The sequence below is a fragment of the Hippocampus guttulatus genome, chromosome 2 (assembly GCF_054856545.1).
Source record: "Hippocampus guttulatus isolate MCC_2025c chromosome 2, RoL_Hgut_1.0, whole genome shotgun sequence".
Classification (NCBI taxonomy): Eukaryota; Metazoa; Chordata; class Actinopteri; order Syngnathiformes; family Syngnathidae; genus Hippocampus; species Hippocampus guttulatus.
This window is the reverse complement of record NC_141262.1, coordinates 17,215,033-17,241,662: the sequence shown is the minus strand read 5'-3', so window position 1 is coordinate 17,241,662 and position 26,630 is coordinate 17,215,033. Positions and strand designations below refer to the sequence as shown.

Here is a 26,630-nt window from a genome sequence, read left to right as displayed (position 1 = left end):
CACTCCGAATTCAGGGTTGATATCAGGTTTTCCAGAGCTTGCTGAGGAGCGAGGTCTAGACCCCATTTTTCAGGATGCCACACACACACACACACACACACACACACACACACACACACACACACACATATATATATAAAAACAATGGATAGCTCAGTTGGTAAGGCATCGGTTTGGCGTACGGGAGACGGTGGTCCCGGCATACCAACCTGTGCACAGCCTGGATTGATTACAAGAAAGCCTATGACTCGATGCCACATACATGGATCACTGAATGCTTGGAGTTGTATATGGTGAACAGGATCCTAAGAGCCTTCGTTGCGAACTCGATGAGGATGTGGAAAACCACACTTGAAGCCAATGGCAAGCCACTTACCCAAGTGTCCATCAAATGTGGCATATACCAAGGTGATGCACTCTCCCCACTACTGTTCTGCATAGGACTGAACCCCCTAAGCCAAGTAATCACCAAGACAGGCTATGGATACCACCTCAGAAATGGAGCTACAATCAGTCACCTCCTCTACATGGATGACATAAAGCTGTATGCTAAGAGCGAAAGGGACATAGACTCCCTGATCCACACAACCAGGATCTACAGCAGCGACATCGGGATGTCATTCGGGCTTGAGAAATGTAGTCGGATGGTGACTAAGAGAGGAAAGGTAGTCCGCACTGAAGGGGTCTCACTCCCTGAAGGAACAATAGCAGACATTGAGGACAGCTACAAGTACCTCGGTATACCACAAGCCAATGGCAACCTCGAACTGGCAACAAGGAAAGCGGCTACGGCCAAATACCTCCAGCGAGTGAGGCAAGTCCTAAGAAGCCAGGTCAATGGCAAGAATAAGACCCGGGCAATAAACAGCTATGCCCTGCCAGTGATCAGATACCCTGCAGGAATAATAAGGTGGCCAAAGGAAGAGATTCAGACCACGGACGTTAAGACCCGAAAGCTCCTAACCATGCACGGAGGGTTCCATCCCAAATCCAGCACCCTGAGACTGTACGCAAGCCGAAAGGAAGGAGGCCGGGGACTAGTGAGTGTGAGAGCCACTGTCCAGGATGAAACATCCAAGCTCCATGAATACATCAAGGAGAAGGCTCCAACGGATGACGTACTCAGAGAATGCCTCAGACAATGGGGAACAGAAGATGAGGCGCTGGAAGAGGGACCATCATGGGAGGACAAGCCCCTACACGGGATGTACCACCGGACCATAACTGAAGTGGCCGATCTCAAGAAGTCCTATCAGTGGCTAGAGTGGGCTGGCCTGAAGGACAGCACAGAGGCACTCATCCTGGCTGCTCAGGAGCAGGCCCTGAGCACCAGAGCCATTGAGGCCCAGATATACCACACCAGACAAGACCCAAGGTGTAGGTTGTGCAAAGAGGCACCTGAGACGATCCAACACAGGGGGGGGAGATCGCCATCCTGGGGGCTATGTAGCGTGAGGGAGGGGGACGGGTCACAACCCCGCCCCCGCACTTCGACCCCGTGGCCAGGGTCCACGGCAGCGCGGTGGCCGACGGTGGTGGTCCAGGGGGTCTGCAGCACCCGAGGTTGGACCGTGGGTGCGCCGGGCCCGGTGTTTTATTTTGAAGGGTGGGCATTCCTTCATAACCCAGGGGGATGGTTGGCTTGGGGATCCGGTCCGCCACCTTGCTAGGCGCTTAACGCCAGGACTGCGTGGATTTGTATACCGCCGGACGCGGTCCCCCGGGATTTTGCTGACCCGAAGGTCATTACCACTTCGCACCAACTCTCCAGTGATGGAAAGTCCCGTCAATTCGGCGTGGAGGCTCCCTTACGGACTTCACTGCGATCCGCTAGGAATTGGCAACGGTTTGATCCGCACTTTTGAGCCTAGGGATCGCAGATCTGAAGCGATGCAAGGTGGAATCTGTACAGAGAGGGAGACTCATGGAAATGTCACTTTTCTGCTTCATCTCTGCTTCGAGATAGCACAGCGCCCCACATGCTGCGACCAACCAATCAAATTGCATATTCCCTTCGAACAATCCTGCTGCCCAGTGTTTCCATGTGACTTTGTTGCTTGACTTACCAGCTTTTAAAATCCAAGTAAGGATTTATTTTCTCCGAAGAAGCGCCCAAACTGGCAACTTTATAATCAAGAGTGTTGCTCTAACACTGTATATCAACTGTGAGGTCTTTCTCCCGCTCTCTGTCTCCTCTGTTGAGTGACAGAGAGCTGGAGTGGGCCTGCCGTCACTTTTGGCTGTGTGCTCTGAGATGAAATACGACTCTGATTTCAGTAGAGCCACAGCGACTATGACAAGGGCTTTGAGATAGCGACGGGTAACAGGTAGTCTTACTGAGCCGCGTTTCACTCAGCATTTCATACTTGCTCCATAGTTCGACAGCAGAAACAGAAAACGTGAATGAGAAGAATGATTGAATAGGAATTCAGATCTATTAAAACACTGTGCGTGTGCACAGAGATTATTGTTACATCCCTATAGTCAACCTAGCTCATGGTGTCAAACTCCTGATATAAACACACCTGATACAAATGCAACAGGGATCGATGGAAAACATGCAGCGCGGCGGCGCTCCAGAACTGGAGTTTGACACCTATGACGTCGCTGTTGCAGTGCCATGGGTGCTGGCATGGGCTTTGACCTCTCTCCAACCCATCAGCAGGTCATGGGCAAATCAGCTGTATTCCATCGTCTTGATTTACTGGAGCCATGCCAACAGTTATGGATACAACTGTACACTTTTTTTTTTTTGACACAAACTCTACTCGTGAGACCGCCTCGTGAGGGACATACCAGTTAAGCCCGTATCTCAATGAGCATCGAGTGTTGGCAAACATTTGTGCATGGCCCAAATGTTGAGTTTTTCGTCAGCGTTTGTTCAAGGTTGCAAACGGTCACATGGTGAAGAATATTTTGTAACTAATTATCTTGGTCTAATTTATTTTTTTTTTTGTCACAAAAACCTGGCATTTGAACAGGGGTGTTCAGACGTTGTATCTGCGCTGCTAGTTAGCAAACAGAACAACAAAACAACCAGACCCTGGAGATTCCCGCAGCCTCAATTAAGCATGTCACGTCGTCCCATTATTCTGCGCTGTGATGAAGGGAGAGATGGCGGAGGGAAAGCTAGGAAGGCATTGAACAGAGGGACAAAATCTATGTAATTTGAGTTCTGTTTGTGTATGCGTTCGACTGTTTTCATCACTTCCGCTGAGTTTCCTGCTCCAATCGTCTCTGCCGTGTGATAACCAATGACGTATACACGTTGTCGTGGAGACAGCATCGGAGAGGGGCCAAGCTTCATATCTGCAAAACATCCAAGAGATTAGACTTCTCAAGCCTGGCGCCAATGTAGATAATTGTTTTGGTTACGGCCGATTCAAAATTTACTGGATGAATTGAGAACCTCTGGTTCCAAATATCCAAATTGCAGTCAATTCTCGCCGAGGTGATCAGACAACCTCTCCAATATGGCATCCATTCTCTGAGTTCAAGAATCGCATCTAGCCTGTGATTGAACTCCCACATCACCTGAGTCTGAGGGTTGACGGCCCTGCAGCCCTTCAGTCATAATGTCCAGCCTCTCGAAGTACTGCCATCATCTTACAATTTTTGCAATAAATCAGGAAAGTGCCATCTCCAAACAGTACAATGCCTGTTATCAGAATTCCAATTACCGCATTGGCCCGAATATAAGACGGCCCTGATTATAAGACGACCCCCTCTTTTGCAAGACTCATGTTTGAAAAGACGTTTTGAACACCAAATTAATTTTTATACATAAAATTATTACATACATCTGAAACAAATGATTATAACAATATATTTGAGAGAAAAAGCATGTTATTTTGCCTCATTCAAATCTTAATATCTGAACATTTAAATATGTAAACTAAAGTGCAATCACATTCGTAAATGAATGGCTTCTGGTTTTTGAAATGTAAATTACATCATAACTTCTCCTCAGCTGCCGGTTAACCTGGCCGATCTTCGACCCACTTTTCTCCAGATTGTTGCTACGTTTCTCCATTTTATGTTATCTCTTTTATTATTTTCTTCTCTTTTCTTTCTTACCGCTATTTTTTTATTTTTCTTCTTCGTACTACTGCTAATTTTATTTTAATTCTTCGTGACAGGGGTTCACTTTGGCATGGGGAGCCAAGTTCAGCATTCGCTTCAATGATATCTGGCGCCATCTAGCGTCGTGAATGGGTATAATGTCGAGACCCTGAATATAAGACGACCCCCACTTTTTCAGTCGTATTTCAATGCAAAAAAAAAAAAAAAACGTCTTCAACCCTCGTCAGAATATATCACCAGTCATATTACCCTCCATCTCCCACACAAGTCCATTGTGTATCAGGACATGCAGGTTCATCTGTACCCCATTTCCTTGCCGAAAAGATTGTGTTGAGAGATGATCACTTCCATGATTTTTAGATTTTGGAGGGAAATGCAGTGAGAGGCTCAGATTGACAATTTTTAGACAAAAGACCTCACAAGACAGAAGTCAGCAAGTCGGGTCAACAAGGGCACGGAGGGAACAGAGAGAAACGTTTCCACCTCTGTTGAGACACAGAAGAAAATTATAGATGTTGTGAAAAAGTCTCACTTTCATTCCAAGAGGATGTGTAATGTCTAATGGTACAAATGTATTTGCGCTATGCACCATGAATCATAGAGTGTTGTGGGCGCCACCATATTAATATCTGTCATCATGTCATATCATATCTGTTGCTACCGCGTACGTTTGACATAACACGGTGTTGAAGTTCATTAGAGAGCAGAAATGGTCGTCCGTGAATTTGTAATATGCCTTGAGCACATGTAATTATTGCTTAGGCTTAGTACTTAGTGACTGCTTCTGTCCATGGAAGTATGAGCGTCGTCAGCGCATGTGCAAAAAAACGCACAGCAAGTTTTATCCACTTTTGTTTCGTTTAGGTAAGCATTTGTGGTACTTCAGAGAACTTCAACATTTGTTTGAAGAACCTAATGAAATACAAATTTCAATATGGATAATACCTCAATTTCTGAGCAAAGATACAATTATGTTACCGACATAGCCTGAGATCGTTATTTCTGGAATATTCAAACTCCAACTTGAGTGGTGAGAAGAACACAGAAGAAGAAGGGGTGTTTGGTAAAAAGCCACAAAAGACAAATGTACCCACAATTTGAATGTGTAAGGGCCGCTATCAGCTGTGGGCTGCTGAAGGATGGAAGAGAGCCAACAGTTTAAATTATGGCAACGTTCTGACTATTTTTTTATACTGTACTTCCACACCTTTTAAGTAGAGAAGCTCGGCACCAAAGTGCCAGCTGAATAAGCTAAATGGAGTAGTCAGTTTGCCACAGAAGGGTGCAACCAGCAAATAAAATCAAACCAGCGTATAATACGTGAGTCCAAATCAAAATCAGCTTTCAAAATCATGATTTTGGGGGGGGACGTCATATACACAGGAGCGAGTCATACTCAATACATGGTGGTAGATAGAGAGATGTTGGGGTGGAGTGTTTGACATTGTTACTAAAGGCGTAATATTTCAATGCCCAGGTCTATTTATCCACTGTAAAGTCAGACATTTGTTGCCAGTGTTTCCAGTTGTCTTTTTTTTTTTTTTAATACAACTGATTAAGCTGCACAATCCCCGTCCACTAATTAGAAAAGCAAACAGGCAGATACTAAGCTTTTAATTATCAGTGGCTTTTGTTTGGCGACTGCAGCAAATGTTTTTAACATGAATAAATATGGTACTGCTGCCATTTCTTATTTTACCGTGACAATATTTGTCTTTAAATCCACTCCCATCCAATCCTTACGTATCCTTGATGTGTGAAGTAAATTACATGAGGATATAACAAAACTGCCCTTATTTAAAGGGATACGTCTGATATGTATGACCTTTGCAGCAGTAAAAAGTTAATCTTTTGTCTATAATTAATTTGACATCTTCATTATTTTTCATGTACTTTTAATCACTTTAAAAACGCTTTTAAAAATGACATAGCTGGCCGCCATGTTCATGAAACGTGTGTCAACTTTGGACTAGACTGCAGACTGATGTACGCATAGAGAGCTACGCCAGATCTATAGCATTATATAAGAATGAAACCATATTGTTTCCAGCCAACATTAAGAAGTAAGTCTACCAAGTGAGATTCTACTTTTGATGGCACAAACTACATTGGAGAATGGGTAAGATCACACGCATGGACAATGTTCTCCTACCTTCCGTGCTTTAGGATTTGAATGCTGCTTTGGTCACGTGTCTCAGTGGCTGAATCTATGAGCACAAACTCTGCTCACATTATGGGCATAATGTCCAGAAGGCAGAAGGTTTGAGTGAACGCAAGTCATCCATCCGTGGTCATCTCCCACTACTTGCATGTTAAAAATATTCGGCATGGCGTTTGCTTTTAATGTCACTTGCGCGGCATGTCTCATCTCCCACTGTAGATCACTTCTTGTGCTTGCCTCCTTACTCTTGTACACACCAGAGGCTCAACAAAACAGTAAGTGTAAGTACATTTTGGGGAAAAAATTGTGGAATAACATTCCAGTGTGCACCTTGTTTGCTGTTTCAAATTTTCGCTATGCATTATGGCATTTGTTTTTCTTTGTGTCCTCCTTGTTGTCCATTGTGTGTCGAGCGGTAAATTGCACGGGTTACGGCTCGTTGGATCCAACATAGATGTGCATCTGTGTTGAAAATATTCCCAGCAAAGGGAAATGAATAATATCAAGGTATATTTTTCAGCTCTTACGCATTTTTATAAGTTAAACGAACGAATTATTCCCCATCAAGCTGCACATGTAAAATGAATGAATTCTTCCTTTAATTTTCCTATCAACCACTACCTTTAAAGTTTAAATTGGATTGTCCAATGTCAGGGTGCCAGATGTTGCACATGCCACCCAGTTGCTTGATACTCATAAATCTTGGTTTATTGCTTGCTGGGTTTACAAACAAAGACACCCGTTATGGTTGCATACGCTTTGGTCCGGGCTGGCCGAATCAGACTGGCATGCTGATTAGCTGCCTTCAGACAATGTTTCTCTCCGTCTTCCTTTTCTGGCTCAATCTTTCCATCTGCTTTGCAAGATAATAAATCATAAGCAAGCATTGTGACGTCTGTGACGGGATGTATTAATCTCATAATTAGAGAATGAAAAGGTGGTGCTAAATTTAGTCGGGCCTTTCTGTCCAACCCTTTTTTCATCTGAGCATGCTTAGTTACCTGATTGCCCATCATTGCTTACTTTCTGGCAAGCTAAAACTTTTCAACGTGGTGACCGTGAAGAGGTTTTTCTCTGGGTCTCACAGTTTAAAAAACAAATACCGTATTTTCACGACCATTCGGCGCACCGTATGGTTGGGCGCAGTCTCATTAATGGGTGCTATTTCTGTATTTTACACATAGACAAAACGCACTGTATTATTGGGCGCAGTTTTAAAGTGGTAAAACATACGCCAGCTTAAACATACGGCATGCATGCGCGGACGCTAAAAACACGTTAGCTTGAAGCATACGGTAGCATGCCAAGACATACACATACAAGCTAAAAACACGTTTTTAAAAAGGCAACAGAAAACTGAGTTCCGTTGTATTTTATTTAGCCATCGTACAATGTACTCACGTTTTTTGATCAATCATCACCCAGAAATCCATCAAAGTCCTCATCCTCTGTATCAGAATTGAACAATTGTGCAAGTACCGGTAATCCATCAAAAACACCGTGTTCCCTCTCGTTGTCAGAGTCACTCTCATTGCCATGTGGCTTCACAGAAATGATGCCGGCTTTGCCAAAAACTCGAACAACAGTGCAAGCAGACACGTTCGTCCAAGCAGCCACAATCCATTCGCAAATTGTGGCGTAACTCGCCCGGCGCTGCCTCTCACTCTTTGTAAAGTTGTGTTTGCCATCGATCATCCATTGTTCCCATGCCGTTCGCAAGCTCAGAGTTCATTTGCTTGACTTGGTTTTTCACCGCTGCTGTGAGATGGACACGCATGCCAAAAGCATAACCGATGGCTTGAAGTTTGAACTGAGCTTCGTAGGCGTGTCTCTTTGTAGAATTTATTTTCGGGGATTCTTAGAACCCAAAACCGAAGTTGTTTTGCAACAATGCACATAGCCACACTCTATACATGTGTTGGTACCTGCTTGGGGCGTCCCTTTAGCGTCCACTTACACGCCCACCCTTCACTCATTAGCGGACTTCTTCCCCGCATGCCTGTCCTCACTCACGTCTGCCTTTTCTCTCTCTCTCTCCATATATGTATATATACACGCCCACCCTTCACTGATTGGCCGACTTCTTTGCCGCATGCTTGTCCACAGTCACTTCCGCCTTTTCTCTATATAAACAGCGTGTCGGCTCTCAGTCAGGTTTTGGAACTCAGCGCATACACAAGACGCTCCGCATCATAAGGCGTCCTGTCCATTTTGGAGAAAATTTAAGACTTTTAATGGCGCCTTATAGTCGTGAAAATACGAAAATATAGTATAGTATAGTATAGTATATACTCACAGTCTACAATGTTACAGTGTACTGTACAGTGTACGTTCGCAAAAGTGAAGTCTGCCTGTGTGTTGTCCAGTGATTTTCTTGTGACCAGCCTAGGCCGGGTCGACCTTTTTAACATTTTGTCCAAATCGGCTCAATTGAACTCAACTCTGCTATATTTATAGAACACATTAAAACAACCACTGCTGTATACATAATGCTGTACATGGAGCAAACATAATCCATACAACAATAAACGATAAAACAATAAATTAATAACGAAAGACAGTAGAAGGCACAAAAATAGTCAAACTAAAAATCAAATCTCATGCTGAGTCAAAAGCCAAAGAATAAAAAAGAGTTTTATAATGAGTTTTAAAGATGGGCAGCGAGGGGGTCTGCCTAATGTTTGCGGGGAGGTCATTCCAAAGCGAGGGACCAGCAACAGAAAAGGCTCGATCCCCTCTGAATCTCCACGTAGTCCTCGGTAACTGTAATAGTGTCTGGTCCGTTGACTCAAGACACCGGGCAGATGTGTTGAGGCGGAGGAGCTCAGAGAGGTAAGGCAGGGTGAGTCCATTTCAAGATTTGAAAACCAAAACCATATTTTCCACTGGAAATAAACTTCAATGAATGGCCTATTTTGTAATTTTTTTCATATATTGGGCGCACCGCATTATAAGATGCAACATACAATGCATACACGAGATGGAGCTCCGCTCAAGGAAACACCAACAGAATGATCAGATGTCAGTAAAACATATTTAATGAAGCAGCGACACAGTTCACTTAACCAACAGCAAGTTATAACATTGACTCGTTAACGTTGACCTCTCTTGCCGCTGCTCTATTTCCATGTTCAACTGCGTAACCGATCGCCTTAAGTTTGAACTCTGCGTTGACAGCATGTCTCGAGCAAGGAGCCATTTTGGGGTCGAAATATTACCGTAATGACCATACACAAGACGCATCGGATTTTAAGGCACACTGTGAGTTTTTAAGAAAATGGAAGGCTTTTAGGTGCGCCTTTTAGTGCGGAAAATACGGTAATATAATCCTAAAAAGAACTCTAAAATGTATTGGGAGCCAGTGAAGGGATGCCAGAGTCGGAGTGATGTGCTCCCTCTTACAAGTACCTGTCAGGAGGCGAACAGCAGAATTTTGGACCGACTGGAGATGCTTAATGGAGGATTGGCTGACTCCAAACTAAAGTGCATTACTTTAATTCAACCGAGATGTGACAAAGGCATGAATTACTGTTTCAAAGTGTTGTTGAGAAAGCAGAGGCTTTATTTTAGCCAGCTGCCTGAGCTGAACTTCAGTTTACCCACCCATCTTTCCACCAGTAACACAGTTGCCTGTGCTACCTGTCCGTCAAATTCAAGAAGCACTGATATTGTTGGAATGATGGGCTCAAGACCAACACTGTCACCTCAAGGTCTCTGCCTATCTGTGGGGATGTGTTGGAAAGGTTCGCGCGTTAGGGTCTGAATGACTTTTCAGAGAACAACGCAGGGTGAGAACGCCTTGACAATGGTCCAACGGAATTAGTAGCTTGTGATGAATGGTGTGTAAGAACAGCACTGACAGCCTGCTTTTGCAAACACTCACACGCCTGTGTGTGGATGCTCGTGTGTGTGAATGTGCCTTCGTACTACACATACCGGTACTTCAAGGACTTTTTCCAATGTGTTGCAACAAGTGCGGTAAACGGACGTACACATGCATGCGGCATGCCTGTATGCATGTCGGTCTTAAAGAGAAGTCAAGGTTCAGTATATATCCTGCGGTCAGGGTCAGTCCTCAGCATACTGATCACAAGGTTTACCCTGTGCCCCTGTTTAGATATGCACAAATATCTTCTAGGTTTTTTTTCTTTTCTTGTAGGTGCTGTAAATGACCACGTTTCATAATGGCCTGTCAAGTCCAATAGTGGTGCTTTGAATGATTTTTTTCATAAGCCTCAGGCAAAGTTTTTATTGCAGATCGTTTCTAGTGAGTATAGCTGTTTAAAAATGTGGCGTGAGGAAGAACTATTTATTCGAAAATACTTTTACAAAGTCCAGCCTAACTGATTTGGGCTTGATTGAACAAAATGTTTGTTCATGCAAAAACAGGAGCTAACCTGTTTGCTCACGCAAAAGGTTGTGCAAGCTGATCTAGAAATTGAGCGTGCCTAGGAATTTGTCCGCCAAAAACACGTAAGTGCAACACACTTCACTTTACACGTTCCGGGAGGAGTATTAAAAAGATGGATCAATCCAACATGCAACGTGATTGATCAAACCTGAGATGAATTGCGATGGCTGATGTTATGTCTTTAGATAACACGGCTGAAAGGAAGAAGCAAATGGAACAGCTATGCATAACTGCACTGAGGAGGCACAAACAAAATGAGAACCGACGGGTAGATCGTATCTTTTTGTAATTGTACAAATAAAAAAATTTAAAAAGTGTGATGTCTTCTATCCAGCAATGCAATTTTGGAGCTTCCAAAAAAATCTAAGCCTGACTTGTAGCCATTTACAAGAAGGAGTCATGCCTTATGACGTTTGATTAAATACTCCTGTCAACTCTCGATTTCAGCGCACTTGTTAAACCCAACGTTCTGCAATATTAGGGCTGTCAGCTCTTTTTTTTTTTGTGGATGGCGATGATGACGTCTGCCTTTTATATATATATATATATATATATATATATATATATAATGTATGTGTGTGTGACAGAGAGAGAGACAGACAGACAGAGGTATTCTCCTGCATCCAACAAAATCACAAGCACTAATAATTGCCCACATGTTAAGACTGCCGCACAGTCTACTGGCAGCACACCACTCCCTCAAACCTCGACTTTAAGCTTGGTCATATATCACAAAGCAGGCTTTAGAGAGCCTTGCCATGAAATTCCTACTGCACTTTTTCCCCCCAGAAGTTAATGCTAGAGGAAGTCAGGAACTCCTAATTTATTGAGTCAGCAGAATGATGGTGACTTTTACGCTCCGCTGTATGTCCCTTGGTGCTCACTGATCTCACTCTGAGTTGATGTGCTTTCTAAACGGCTTGCAAAAATACTATTGACGGCTGACCATGGAACATTTAACAAGGACAAAATATCTGACAAAGGAGGGTTGGTGTTTATATATTAGGGACATGCAATTTAATTGTGATCCAAAAAGGAAACGTATACATGAACAATGAATGAAGAGAGAAGTGCAGTCGGATGAAGGACGGTTTGAACATCAAGTTCAAGATCACCAACGTCAACCATTACAGTGGTTTGTGACTAATTGGCAGCATGAAGTCGTGATAATCATCAGGTAAATGCAGCCTAGTGATATATTATTGTCGCCGGACATTTTACTCGATGACTGCTACGGCTGCTGCTGTAATGGAACATTTAGTGGGCTTTAATGGCCTCTCATGTCATCATCAGATATACCAGAGAGCAAGACGATCGGAGACAGAGCGAGAGAAGAAAAATGAGAGTCCTCCAGTCAATTATGAGTAATCGTATTTACCTCTTCATGGTGCTAAAAGTTTTAGCCGACTGAAATTTAATGGTGCATTGTAGGAGAGATTTCTGTTCAGAAAGTACATGAAAGAGACGTTGTCTGTGGCTGTTTTGATCCCTTTTAAATACATTTTAGTGGAGCATTCTTTGTTGTTCAGTTGCAATTTTGTTTTCATTATTTTCCACTCATACGGTGTCATCCTGTCTTGATTTCTCATAATGTTTTTTGTTTCTTTTTCTTTTTTCCCCCCTCTATTCCTTCCTCTCCAGCTTATCTAGATGATGAGGAGAATGAGGATCCATTTGGAGACTATGTGATCAGTAAGTCATGACTGCTAATCGCCTGCCTTAAAATACCCAGCCAACCCCTAGGTTTATCTGTTTATTATGTGGTTGTCTTTCCTGTGATGTTGTGCCTCTGTAATTGACTCCTTTTGTCTGTTTATATAGTTGATACCTGGATAATAGAGCCAGTTGCACAGCGTGTAATAGCTTTTATCTGGGCTCCAAATGGGAACATAACATTATCCTCCAGTCTGTTGAAAAGCCTTTTTGGATATGATAATCGCTCATATTGTTATAATTGTCCTAAAATTCACATCTCTACAGCACTTTCGACATTGTGCCATTACATTTCGTTCAGATGCCTCACCGAGGGAAGATCTGTGGATTTCAACAAGATGATAAAATCATTTTGTTTCACAAATATTGTACTATGACTACTCTTTAGAATAATTCATTCATACATTCTTCATTTTCCGATCCACTTTATCCTCACAAGGGTCGCGGGGGGTGCTGGAGCCTATCCCAGCTGTCTTCGTGCAGTGGGCGGGAGACACCCTGAACCAGTCGCCAGCCAATTGTAGGGCACACACAGACGAACAACCCTTTACGTTCACACTCACACCTAGGGACAATTTAGAGTGTTCAATCAGCCTTGCCATGCATGTTTTTTGAATGTGGGAGGAAACCGGAGTACCCAGAGAAAGCCCACAAAGGCCCGGGGAGAACATGCAAACTCCACACAGGAAGGCCGGAGCACAACCTCTGCGCTGTGAGGTCGACGGGCTAACCACTGGCACAGACTATAGAGATGAACAGGAACAACACAACTTAGTGCATTACATAGCTGGTTCGTTACATAGTGTTTAAGGTAATCATAAATTGTTCTGCCTCTTCTGATTCTTGTTTCTACCATACTTCACTTAAATTAAGTCACTTTGTATTGGTACACATGCCTGACTTGTCTATGGGCAGCATGGGATCAATTCCCACTCTGTGACGATGGTCTGCCTTTCCGCCCAAAGTTAGCTGGCATCAGCTCCAGCACCCCCCACCCCCCAACCCTGATCTTGTTCAGGATAAGCCTTGTTGAAAATGGATGGATGGATGAAAACTTTGCTTCTGTGTCATGCTACAGACTTTTTGTGCAACCGTGAGACTGCTTTTCTCAGTTTGAGTACTGAAGTGGATTTGCAAGTAGTTATGCAGACTTGGTCAAACAGAGTCACGTGACAACGCCCGGGGCAGGGGTCTCACTGTAGATCGTGTAAGCACTGATGGATGAAAACAATAGTAGTGAGCAGAATGTAGCTCCGTTTAATGACGTAAAAGAAGCATTTCTTCTCCAATATGAAATTCAAGTCAAAATAAAATGTATGTAGCATTATCCAAAAAGTTACTTAAGTGTAACAGAGTAAATAGTCTGGGTAGCAACACAAGAGCGACAGTGTTTGTTGGATGCTTTGTCTCATCGATTTTCATTTAGATTTATGTGCTGCACAAACATCCGGGCATAGATGAATCTTTTTCTGAGAAAAAAATTCCCAGTTTCTCCCCATTGCACAGATGCGTCTGACTTCTCTGTCTCATTTACTTGTTTCATTATTCAAATAATTAAGAACAAAAAATATAAATAAAAAGTTTTTACATGAACCCTGAGATGCGTGGAGAGAGCAGCGGTAATATTTTTTTCTGACTTCAAATTAAGAGGTTGTTTTTGTAATTTTCAGAAGGAACAGTTCTCATGCTGTCACTTTATTGCTCCAAAAGACAAATAAAATGAAATTAGAATCTGTGTCAGAATAATTACAACAGACGGATAGGTGTTTTATTTTTTGTTTGTTTGTTTTTTTCCCCCGAAGATTAGAGGACGGTTGCTCGGGTGATAGAGGGCTGAGTCGGGAGAGAAAATAGAGAGGAGAGAATAAGGCTGAGGTTTTATAGCTTCCAAAAAAAATCAGGGATGAAGAGAAAGGATAGAGTTAAAATCAGATGATAGAACGAGGATCAAGTTGTGTGGGCAAGATTTTCGTAGACTCAGCCATAGGAAGGAGAGTAATGGATAAAAAGGTGGGGGTGAACGGGTATAAGGAGGAGGAATGATTGAGAGTATGATTGAGATTTAACAGTGCAGTTAAAGCGATGGGTGCGGATTAACATTCAGTGACTGTCTGCGAGCGCCTGGATTATCTCTGAAATCCTGCCGAGCGCTATGGGGAGTCCAGCACTGCCAGGGGGATTGAGACCTATACCGACCGCCAGGCCGCTCGCTGTATGTGTGTGTCTCGGTTGAGGTATGGCAGGTGGAATGAGACCAAGATTGCAGCTCCCTCACCAAGCAGCGTTCTAAGTACTTGATATATCTGCCCCATAGGTGTCACAAAGAGGAAGTGGCGGAGCTCTTTTTTTATTTTTTTATTTTTTTCCTTTTTTAAATTTGTAATGGCCCTCAGTTCACACTGGTTTACCACCCGAACTCCACTTTAGGCTATGTTGTAAAAGGTTAAAATTCTATAATCACTGATAATAACTGAGCACATTTAACTTCAGACAGAATTGGGGAGGAGTCAATAAGTAGCTCCACACAGAGTTTTAATCCATATCGATCTGTGCCCCATGCTGTCTCATCGAATGGAGCCCAGTGCTGTGGGGCCCCACACAGTGTGGTGAGGCGAAGCTTGCCATCGCCTCGTGGTATGTACTGTGCTGTCCCCTGTTGATTTGAAATGGCCAGAGAGTGTGGCATTGCTTGAAACATAACACTATGATATGGACAAAGGTCTACCAGAAGCTATTAATGAATTAATCAATTAGGGATTGGGTAAATTCCCCCTTGATCTCCTTGATTCTTAATTCTTTGCAAGGTGTCCCATTAGGCAGTGCGGGTGTCCCCATCGAGACATTTTAGGCCATGTTTTTGTTACAGCATGTTTAAGATGAGATGAAAAAGTGAGAGGCTTGACCTCACCCCATCAAATATTGCAGCCTCTGACTTTACGGCTTCTGATTATTGATACATGGACAAAATATGCAAAATGCCTCACAATATTGAATTGTCCCAGAAGACCATGTCCACCCATGAAAACCCATTAACACTTGACCGGGTGTCTCAATACTCATTTTTCACATTTACCGTACAGCTTGATGTGTTGTGGATGTCATCAAAGGCCAATTTTGTTCACAAATATAGGTGCAAATTGCTTCCCCGCTTTAGCTGCTACTGCTGGCGTATTATTTGCTTACTCAATTACGGTTGGGCAATTTCGTGTTGTACGGCTATTGCTGTTGATATTGCATCTAAATGCTAATTATCAGTGTCTTCGTTGCGCTACCACACTGTAAGTAGTAACTTCAAATGCCCACACCCAAACTGCTGTGCCACTTGCTAAGAAAAAAAAAGTTGTGCACCAGTTTTACAATGGGAAAGGTACAAAGAGTCTCCTGGGAGTCCAGTCATAGATATATCCATATAGACTGTTACTAGAAAGATGCATAAATGAACTGGAAGCAGCATCTGCATCCTGCCCCTCATGATATACCGAGCTGGTCATTTTCTTAAGAGGAACACGATCAGCAAAGTCCACTCTTGTGTGTCACCCTTGCGTATTAGATATGAAAATGAATCTTTCTCCAACTGTCCTTTCCACTGTGCGAACTATAGACCCACCCAACAGTCCTTGGGTGACCGGTGGCATTTCATTCTTATAAATCCATGAAGTCATCCTTGCTGTTCAGTCACAGCGTGGATGCCAAACAAAGAAATGGATTCCAATTTAAAAACAGCAGGGGGGGGAAAAAGCAAACAAAAATGGCTACACTCATGTCAATATTTCTCTTCAAACCATTTTGTCTCCACTCAATACTCACTCTAATAGCTTGACTTTGTTTTTGCAGACACTCAGATAGATGGGACGAGAATAGATGAGTTAATCCATTTTTTTCTAGTCTTTAACCCCTGATTGTGAAAACTGTCACATTAGATGCTTAATGCTCAGAGCTGACTAATCATCAGATAAGTATCTGAGTGTCGTCACCTTGACCAAATTCAAAGAGAAGCTTGCATTTCATCAGTTTCTAAATCTTTGCTGAGCCCTTTTCTTGGCTGGAAATAAAATGCTGAGATACAGTATATCGCCATTTACTGGTCTTGTCAACTTTTCAAGTAGGCTATATGGTGCATATTGCGCCTTCTCGCTGCATTAAAAGCTTTGGCCATTGTACAACCATTTTTACAACTTTTGGTTTGTATCGGGATTATATACTTCCACACCCTGACACTCTTGTGTCAATTTTCTCTTGTATTCATAATGGATATTTATATACCTTTCTCTATTTATCAACTTAGTTCTGATTTATCATTATATTTAATGTTTTGAATTTATCATTTCAACCTACATCAATCAGAGTTAAAATGATAAATTCAAAACATTAAATATAATGATAAATCAGAACTAAGTTGATAAATAGAGAAAGGTATAGAAATATCCATTATGAATACAATAGAAAATTGACACAAGAGTGTCAGGGTGTGGAAGTATATAATCCCGATACAAACCAAAAGTTGTAAAAATATCACGGTTAAGGGTAAAGTATGAGCCTTAATGGAGACTTCTTTCTTCTTACTTTTTTCTTTTCTGATTGATATAAAAATGATTTATTAGATACAATCACATAACGGGGTAGGACTAGATAAGTTTTTTACTTCTTCCTACTCCCTTGAACATAATAACTGTGTTGAATGAAGATTGATTTCTTTCTTTTTACTTTTTTATCTACCTTATTTTCTGTCAAATTATTACTGTATATATGTTTTATGTTCAATAAACAAACAAACAAACAATACAGTGGCACGCCTGTCCAGACAGTTGCAATCAATAGCAAAGCCCAGTCACCTTTAAAATCGGATCAATGGGTCAGTGTGTGTTTGCCCAAGCCTGTTTTTCAGTGATCCTTTGCAAAGTCATAGCTATTTATTTAAGGGCAGAAAACAATAACTCACCATAATCAATAACAATGCATGCGGTTCAAACGTCCCTAGTTGATCTTTGCTACAAGCCAATCAAGGGCCTCTAAATGGGAATCAGCAACAAAAGGATAGTCTCTTCTTCCCCACTTGAAAACCGTGCAGACAAAGCATCTTTTATCAGATGGCATTTGCATTTTTGAACAGAACTGCTATTTTCCAAAGAACGGCCACAACAGGACTCTGAAACAACAAAGCACACGCAGCAGTCAAATAAGTACTTGACTAGCATAGAAAATCTAATGAAATAAACTATGTGAAGATTAGCTTAGCTCGCCACTGTTGTGCTACCTTCTGTAAATACCTCGAGAGCCCTCAAATTTGTGTTCTCAGATGTTGGCAGGAGCTTTCTTTTGGGTTGCATTGGAACTAATTTGTCAGGGGATGATAAGTGACATAAATTTGTTAAGGTGTAGCCTTTAAGCTTCTTGCTATCAATCTTTAACCTTGCAGACATACCTAGTTGGAACCAGATAGGACTGTGAAGTGACATACTGTCATTTGGGTGACTTAATCCTTCCTGAACCACCCTCCTGTGTGGGGGCTGTTCAGGAGTATCAAGAATAGGAACTTTTTTGGACAGATTAGACCAAAAGATCGACTTTTCGATCAACCAACCTCCAGCGACCCGTTACCGCGCACGTGCACTACCGGTCGATCACGATCAACGTGGATTAGACGTTCTTTCGCATCTGGCAGAATAGGCTTCCACGGTTGTCTCCCCATCATTCTGGCATTCATTAAATAGTGCAACTGAGAATATGCAGTCTTCTGGAAGTTATATACAATTGCGAGCATGAAAGATAAAAGGACCAGGTGAAGGTTAACCAAAAAGTTCTCAAACTGACGTAATGCAGCTTCTTTTCGACTCTATTGTATTGTAGAATCACAAACGTAGCTTTACTACTGAAAAGCAATTTTTATGTTGAAAGCAGTGACGTGACCACAACGCACCGGAGAAATCGAGTTAAACTAGTCATGGCACTACATCTGACACTTACTACCCGACATCGATGAGGTGATGTGGACTAATCCAAGGCAAATGGTTCAAAACAATAGCATGAGGTCACTCACTGAGAGCCAAACACAAAGACAGAGCAAGAGGACAAAGAAGAAACCAGCATTGTCGCAGCTCGTCTAAGTGTTCTTTCGATTTCATTTCAGTTTCAAATCTTTTGTGTCGTGTCAAATTGATTTTTCTCAGTTGTCACCTTTTCCTCCCTGCATCTTCACCCTACGTTTTTACCTTTTCAGGGACGAACTGGGAATTTTCTTACTCCAAAAGCAGTACTCATTTATTTTTAGTTTTATTTATTTATTTTTTGTAGGTAGCTTTTATTTGATATTGACAACAGTTTGCTATTTGTTTCTCTGTATTTTCTGTTTTCAAAAGACATCTGAGGAGACAGATAAGCTATGCCTGGATCTATCATTAAAAATTCAAAAATGTGAGGGTTTATTGTTAGCACTCAAGGAAGCTATCACGAGACGTCAACACTTGGCTTTTTGGAATCCAGTGTGATTATGGGATAGTAAGAAAATATAAAAATTGTGTCACTATCCAAATATGTGGACCTGACTGATTAAATCACAACTGCATGTATGTGATATTAGCCCTCAGCAAACTGTCTCTCTCTGTCTCTCTCTCTCTCTCTCTCTCTCTCTCACACACACACACCAGTTCACAATTAGGTCTAAGTGTTCTTGACTCTGTGCGTTAAGGACCTTTCGAAAGATTGCTGCTGTGGGATGAAAGAGGTATGAAAACTGAGAGATTACTCACTCTTCCCGGTTCACCCACACACCTGCGTCCAAGTTCGCCCCTTACCCTCATCTATGTCATGTGATTAAAAACAAAATCCCATTTTGTGTTTTCAGGCCCACACATCGAGCTCTAAATTTAGAGTGGAACTCAATCTGTGGCTCTGTCTTATAGCCGAGTCGTTACCTCTTACAGCATCCACACAGGAAAAAAAAAAAAATATATATATATATATATATATACACACACACACACAGTATATATACAGGTATATATATATATACACTATGCGATTGGCTGGCAACTGATTCAGGGTGTCCCCCGCCTACTGCCCGAAGACGGCTGGGATAGGCTCCAGCACCCCCCGCGACCCTAGTGAGGATCAAGCGGTTCGGAAAATGGATGGATGGATGGATATATACAGTATATATATATGAAATACAGTACACTCTCCACAGAGGCCATGTGTTAGGAGGATGATAGAGGGTTGGCAGTTCACAGACACACAGCAGAGGCTCATCCTGCACGGCAAATGTGTTGGAGGTGAATTGCTCTCTCTCTCTCTCTCGTGCTCCCTTGCTCTCCGTCTGTCTTTCTCGCTTACACATCCACACAAGCTGCACACGCAGTCACATACAAACACACTCACACACATATTTATCTGATCTGGTTGCCAAAATCAAAGAGAGAGAAAAAACATGAAGGCCTGCTACACATTAATGACACGGCAGAAACCAGCGTGCGGTGTGTGGGGTTTGGTTTTCATCATTTAAATAGTTTTCATAAGTGGTCAATGTTTTTGCCGCAATTAAAATTTGGAACTCCTGTGAATACGGTCACAAAGTCACAGATGTAGCGCCGAATCAAACATGACATGTCTTTTCACCTGGCCCTTCAGAACCAACAATATGCATGAGCTGCAACTTATTTACTGTATATTGCATTCTATACTGTGTACAGTTCTTTTTCTGAAACATTTATTTTGTGCATGCAACACTTTGTTTTTTCTTTTCTACCCCCCCCCCCCACCACACCCAATTTTGCTGATGTAGACTGCAAATGTCCCCAGTGTGGGACAAATAAAGGTTATCTTATCTTATCTTATACAATTTCAGGAATAAGCCATAGTAAAGATATAGATCCATCCATCAATCCATTATCTGATCCGCTTATCCTCACGAGGGTCGCGGGCGTGTTGGAGCCTCTCCCAGCTGTCTTCGGGCAATAGTTGGGGTACATCCAATCAAACATTCATGCTCACAATCACAAGTAGGGACAATTTAGAGTGTTCCACAACCTGCCATGGATGTTTTAGGAATGTGGGAGGAAATCAAAGTACCCGGAGAAAACCCAGACAGGCACGGGGAGAACATGCAAACTCCACACAGGAATCCAACCCTGCACCACACTGTGAGGCTGACGCACTAACCAGTAGACCACCGGGTCGCCCAAATTTTAAAATGCCAGTGCTAAATTTCGATACATAGTGCCCAGAAGAAGCATGAATGAAGAAGGACCGTTAGAAAATATGTGTGTCTGCAACACTGTGACTGCCGACGTGCTATCCAGATGCCCAGCGTGCCACCAATAATTCCGGCAATAATAATAATAATAATTATAATCATGATGTGTCCTTCCAAATGTATAAATCAAAAACAATGGAATTTATCAAACACGTACACGGACCGCGGAATCTGTCTGCCTGTGCCCCGATCAAAATCGTGTCACACCACCACCAACTTACACTTGTTTCTAGGGGGCGTAAAGTGTAGTCCACCTTCAGCCACCAAACTATCAGGTGTGCCGAGGACATTAAAAAGAAAACCGCCGGAACACGCAGCCTGGAGCACTGCTGTCTGCAAAATTCCCAAGTATGTAAACAAGGCTTGAACCAGAATAAAAATCAAAATGTGCCAGTTTTGTTCTCTGTCTTCGAATATAGAGCTCACAGTGTTGTCTTACACATAACACAGTATTAGAAATACTCAAGCGATTTAACCTGTATCTTTACTCACTGCATTGTGTAAAGCTCTATCTTAGCCGTGATGGATGAATCGGGGTAGAGCCGAAGTGGACGAGGTTGACAGTCAGACAATGGTGAATGAAAATGATTGATATGATGACAAATTATTGATCTGCTCATCTTGGGTGAAAATTGAGCTGTGCACGGAGAGATAAATTGATGTTTTTATTTTATGGAAAGTTTCTGTGGAGCTGTTTTCACTGATGACTGAGCTTTAAAGCATCACACTCATCAAGTGGGTGCCTATCACATGCCTGTTCAAATTTGTGCACACATGCTTTGCACTCGCTCACCTTCTTCACCTTGAGAGTCGCCGACTTAAAATTCAGTATTGATTCAAAAAGTAGCTGCTCTCCGCATGGGGGGGTCATCAAGTGGACCACATTCATGTAACCCCGCTTGTGTTCTAGCTTTCACGTTAGTGCGTGTGTGTCATGAAACAGCATTTTCTCTTGACAAAGCTGGTTGGCCCCTCTGCCCTTCAGAGTCATTTGGAATTCATCTGGAAACCTGACCCTGACAGTTATTTGTTTTTCCTCTCCAGAGAGCAGCAGAGAAATGGGGAGAGAGGTTCATCAGAAAAAAACCCCCAAAAAACTGAGACATATGAGATCGGACATCGGAAGATTGTCTTTTGGAAAACGGGATTGCTGAACTCAACACATCTCTTTATATCTAAACAAAAAGAGGGCTGCATCGATTCCAGTTTGTGCTCTTGTCTCATGTAATGCTTGAGAGGAATGGAATGATGTTTTGATGAGAAAACAGTCTAGTCGTAAGTATAGTATACTTTGCAGTTAAACTGACATCCTGTGCATGTTTTCAATTTAGACCTGCCTCTTTCAAGTAAACGAATGTATACCCTACTCCAAATAGGCCTGCAGTACTGCTGGGTCAATGGTAGACTTGCTTTAATGACCGTGACAAACAGGGCTTTAGCTTAGGCGTTGTTAGTTGAGTAGTTTCTATCTGTGGAAGCAGAGCCCATCCACAGTGTGTGTGCAGATTTGTAGGGCAGGGGTAAAACAAGGCCCACAAATAACTTCTGCCAACACGTGCGCAACATGAACGAGCAATCCTTTCTGTGCAGCCAGCAAAACCCATGCGGTTCTGCTTACCTTTTGGTTTTGACATGATATTGCTTCTAACTGACAGTGTTTCAGACAATCTGGCTGTCTCAGAGTGTCCTACAACCTCCCGGCCTAGCTGATCATGTCATGGGCTCAGAAACTTCACGAGGATCTACAGTTGTCATGAAAATGAGACCCACTGTTAGGTAACAGTGGGACAGAAGTGCCAAAAAGCTTGTTCTCAGTCACGTTTTCGGAAATAGGCAGATAACAAACGATGGACTTGATTATTTAATTTCACACTTGATGGTCTAGGGCAGTCACTCCAGGGAGACAAGCCATTAAAAAGTAGTTTCCGCCACGTGTTTCCTTTAAAGATCTGTTTAAATAAATCTTTGTTGCAGCAAAAATTCAGTGTGTGACTGCATGAACATCTTACCTAGAAAATGCTCCCTGGCCACAACAAGCTCTAAATAACCAAAACGGTACTGTATATAAATTCACATTTTTCCTGAAATAGAAATATCCAGTGTTCTTCAATTTGTCAATTTGGCATTGCTGTGTTGCATTTACACTACCAAATGTAGCCGGTGTGCGCCTTGCATGCTTTTCACAAAACAATGCTAAGTCATGTGGTTCTTTTCATATTGAATCGATCCGGTGTACACAGTATTATAAAATGAAGACAAATGAAACCTGCTGCTCTGAGCAAGAGGATGTAGGAAGGACGCTGAGAGAAAAAAGAAAAAAAAATCCGAGGACAACCGCTATAAGAGAACAGCACGAGAGTCATAGGTGAAAGGAGAGCGGGAGGAGAGAGATGAGAAAGCCGTGATTGGATAAATGGGCAGACAAGAAAAGTGTCAGGGGAAAGGTGCAACCCTATTTTTATACATCTCCTTTTGGGAGTGCCTTCTCTCCTCGTGTATCATAATGTCAGAAACCCTCAAACTCATTTGTGGCCCCTTTTCCACCCCTCTCACTTTACGCCCCTCTCCCATTGTTCTAGTTGATCCCATACTTGCGTTATGTGTTTGTGCATTTCACGTTTTATTGGGAATTCAAGCGTGTCTAATTGGAAGGAATTAATGTTGTGTGATCTACAAGGCTCGCACATTGAAATTACTTATCGACTAAAGATAACTATTTGGAGCATGCACAATTCATTCAGACAATGAGCTCACACAAATTTGCACCCCCACCGCCCCCACTCCTCCCCGTGCAGCCCTCCACTCCACGACTGAATTCTCCTCTCCCAGGTTGTCTGTTCGTCTTGTGTGTTTAAAGCAGCTCCTCCATCCTTAGTTGGTGAAACAAACGCATTATAATCTCAAAATTCACTTTTTGCGAGTCTATTGGTTTTGGCTCTCCAAATGACTAAAAATGATGTTTAGCTATGAGGGAAAACCTTTCTTTCGGCTTTGAACTTGTGTATCTTTCATGTCGAGAAGCACTTCACACGGGCTTTTCATTTGTTTGCACTGTGCTGTTTACTTAGCCGTGACAGGTTTGTTGCGGCGATGCTTGTTGGAGTCTGATTTAAAATCCCTGTAGAGAGATGTATCATCCTTAGAGGGCAGAAAATACAAAATTACAAGGCCATCAATTCTTCTGTTTGATCTTGCTCACCATTTCTCAGGCCTTCTTGAGCCTGACAATCCAGGCTTTTTATTTACTTGCCTCTCCACAGGCTTACCAATTCTGTGATGTTGGGAGGTCATTTGTCGCCATGTTAGCGCTCCCATGTCCCCTGCTTGTCCTATTGATTCCTCCAAACTCTGCCTCTCATCTCAGCACCATACGTTGGTCTGAACTGCATTTGTGGTGTTTCTGTCCAACTGACCAGTGGTTTGACGCATTCAAATCGTGCCGACAGGGCATAGTGCTCAGGAAACAAAAACGAGGGAGGAAAGTTGCTGATTCTTCCCGAAAAAAGTATATTCAAATGAAATTTACTCAGACATCTCAGATGTTGCAATTTTTAAAGGATATGGTAGGTAAGGAAAAATGTGTATGTGAAAAAGAATTTGTTCATCTTTTAAGTCATGGAGAGATAAACTCAGATATTCTACTCTATAGAATGTGAACTGGCCTCAACTTGGCTGGTGTTTTTCTTTTTTTTTTTTTTTGCATTGGAAATGGCCACTTGGAAATGGCCACTCGCTGAGGGTTGACATTTTCTGATAATGCATTTGATTGCGGCACCTTTTTCCACATCATGAACCATTAGCATTCTGAAGCCGCCTGGAACTTGCTTTGACAAAGATAAACGCTCTCTAAAAGCGAAAGACATTTGAAAGCCTCCGTGTTCCTCCTGTCTCAAGCTCAGTCAATATCAATACATTCTTGTTTTGGCACAAGAACAGCATCTTTTAAAGTTTGAAAGGCATCAATTGGTAAGTGGGCTCAGGAGAATTCTGACAAGGAACATGCACATAATGGTCCAACCTCTGGCATGAAGCTGCTTAGCTTTCTTGTGTTAGATATCCATGATATTTTATAAATCAATGTGGTTCTCATTTGACAGAAGAAAATGAAATCGCTGAAGGTTTTAATCACAGATGGTGGAATGAAAGAAAAAGGCAATAAGAGCCCTGAAGATAATATCAACTGGTTTTAACAAATTTTTGACTCAAATGAACATTTTTTTTCCTTCCAGTGACAAAGAAAACATATTTTTTGGATGCTGTAAAATGGGACCACCTATGATGCAGTGGCAATAATTAAAGATAGTAGAAATGCTCCAGTCACTGTTTGAAATACGGCAGCTGAAGAGAGAATGTTCATTTGGAAAATGCAATCATTGTCTTTGATCCAGTTGTTGGCCTGGATCAGATCCACTTTAGCCGCATGCATAAAATGAATCAGATAATTTCTGCCTTACCCCTGATGTGATTTGACATTTCATTCCTCTGCTTTACTTGTGAATGTTACTCAACGGCTACTCTAGTTTAAACCAGAGATATCGTTGGAGGCTGTACCATAAAACTCAAGCAAAATTTGGACATGCTTCCACATGTAGAAAGAATACTTACTACTACAAAAACTATTATTTTATTGTAGCTTTACCTGAGCAGTTAGATGTCTGCTTAATAAATGGCATAAATAGCAGAACATTCACTTCCCTACTGGGCAAATAAGTGCCATGACGGCTCTCCATGCTTCACACTACGAGGCACTGACCGTTCTCTTACCCTTTGTGACTTTGCTAAATCCCTTCTTTTGGCATCTGTGCGTGTGTGTGTGTGTGTGTGTGTGTGTGTGTATGAATGCTGTTCAAGTCAAGCCGTCAAATGGCTGCAACAAGGATAAGCGCATTTCTTTCTTTTGGGACATGGACTCTTGTGTTGTGGTGCACGAAAAATAAGCAAAAATGCCAACATTTTGAGCCGTCCCAATAATTATCGGAAGCACTCAACCTCCTGTACTCCACAAAATCCAGCTTCAATCCCCCCTTTTTTGCTATTTAAATGAGGAATTACACACACCCTCCACTGCTCCTTCTGTGCAGCCATCCATGTATTTAGCTCAGAGAGCCCAAAGATGTCAATGATATCAGCCTGGCACAGAATTAGGCCCTCAATCAGCTGCTTGGAACATCCGGTGACATAAATATTTAACATTATTTTATTCATACCTTTTCTATTCCCACTATATTTTCGAGAACCTAACTCTTTGTCTCTTATAGGCTACTATTAAGTGTATGTGCCAGTCTTGCTTTTCCATTGTAGTAAAATTAAATAGCATGAAAATGCTACAATGTCACTTTTGGGAAGGAAAACATCTGGTCAATGGTCACAATTTGCTTACAGAGCTGATCAAGCCTATACCTGTTGTGTGCCTCGGCCTAAGTATTTGTATTTGTGTGTGTGTGAGTGTGTGCATATTCACAAAACGATGCTGGCCCCCAGCCCCCAATGTGCCTCCCCAAGTCCCGTCTCTGAAGAGCGATGACCATTAAGCAGCTGTTCACTTCTGAAGCTGCACACACACGAAAACATGAGGGGAAAGGAAAAATGCAAATGAGTCTCGATATGAGCAAACGTTCTCCAAAGGGACACACTGTTTGCGTCAGAGACATTGAGAAGTGAATATTTGTAACGGTACACAAACTGCACATCATGTTTGTGCACACTCTGGCATTTGCAATGTTTCAGTGCTATTATTTAGAGCTTTTCTGTACCTGTGTTTGTGCATGTTTGTATGTGTGCCTAAATCTGTGTGTGGTCAAAACAATGGCATCGGTCTGAGACTTCTTCACCCCCCCCAAAAAAAAAGAGAGAGGCCCCTTTTGTGTTGCTGTCCATGGCACTGTACTCCGACGTGAAAGTCAGAGTAGGACAGAAAGTGATTACCAGGTTAGAGGCCATTGTTTTGATGATTTTTTTTCCTCCTTCCTATTTTTAGATCAATCAATCCCTCAGTTGATAAATTGTTACCGTAA

General features: G+C 42.3%; 1 protein-coding gene across 4 annotated transcripts in view; it reads left to right on the top strand.

The window, feature by feature from the left end:
- Positions 1-26,630, top strand: part of LOC147208711 (teneurin-2-like) — a 216,592-nt gene that overhangs the window by 76,458 nt on the left and 113,504 nt on the right. For all 4 annotated transcript variants that reach the window (XM_086099673.1, XM_086099655.1, XM_086099663.1 and 1 more), the window contains one exon: positions 12,297-12,347. In XM_086099673.1, the coding sequence (XP_085955799.1) occupies positions 12,297-12,347 (51 nt within the window). The remainder of the gene's footprint in view (positions 1-12,296; positions 12,348-26,630) is intronic.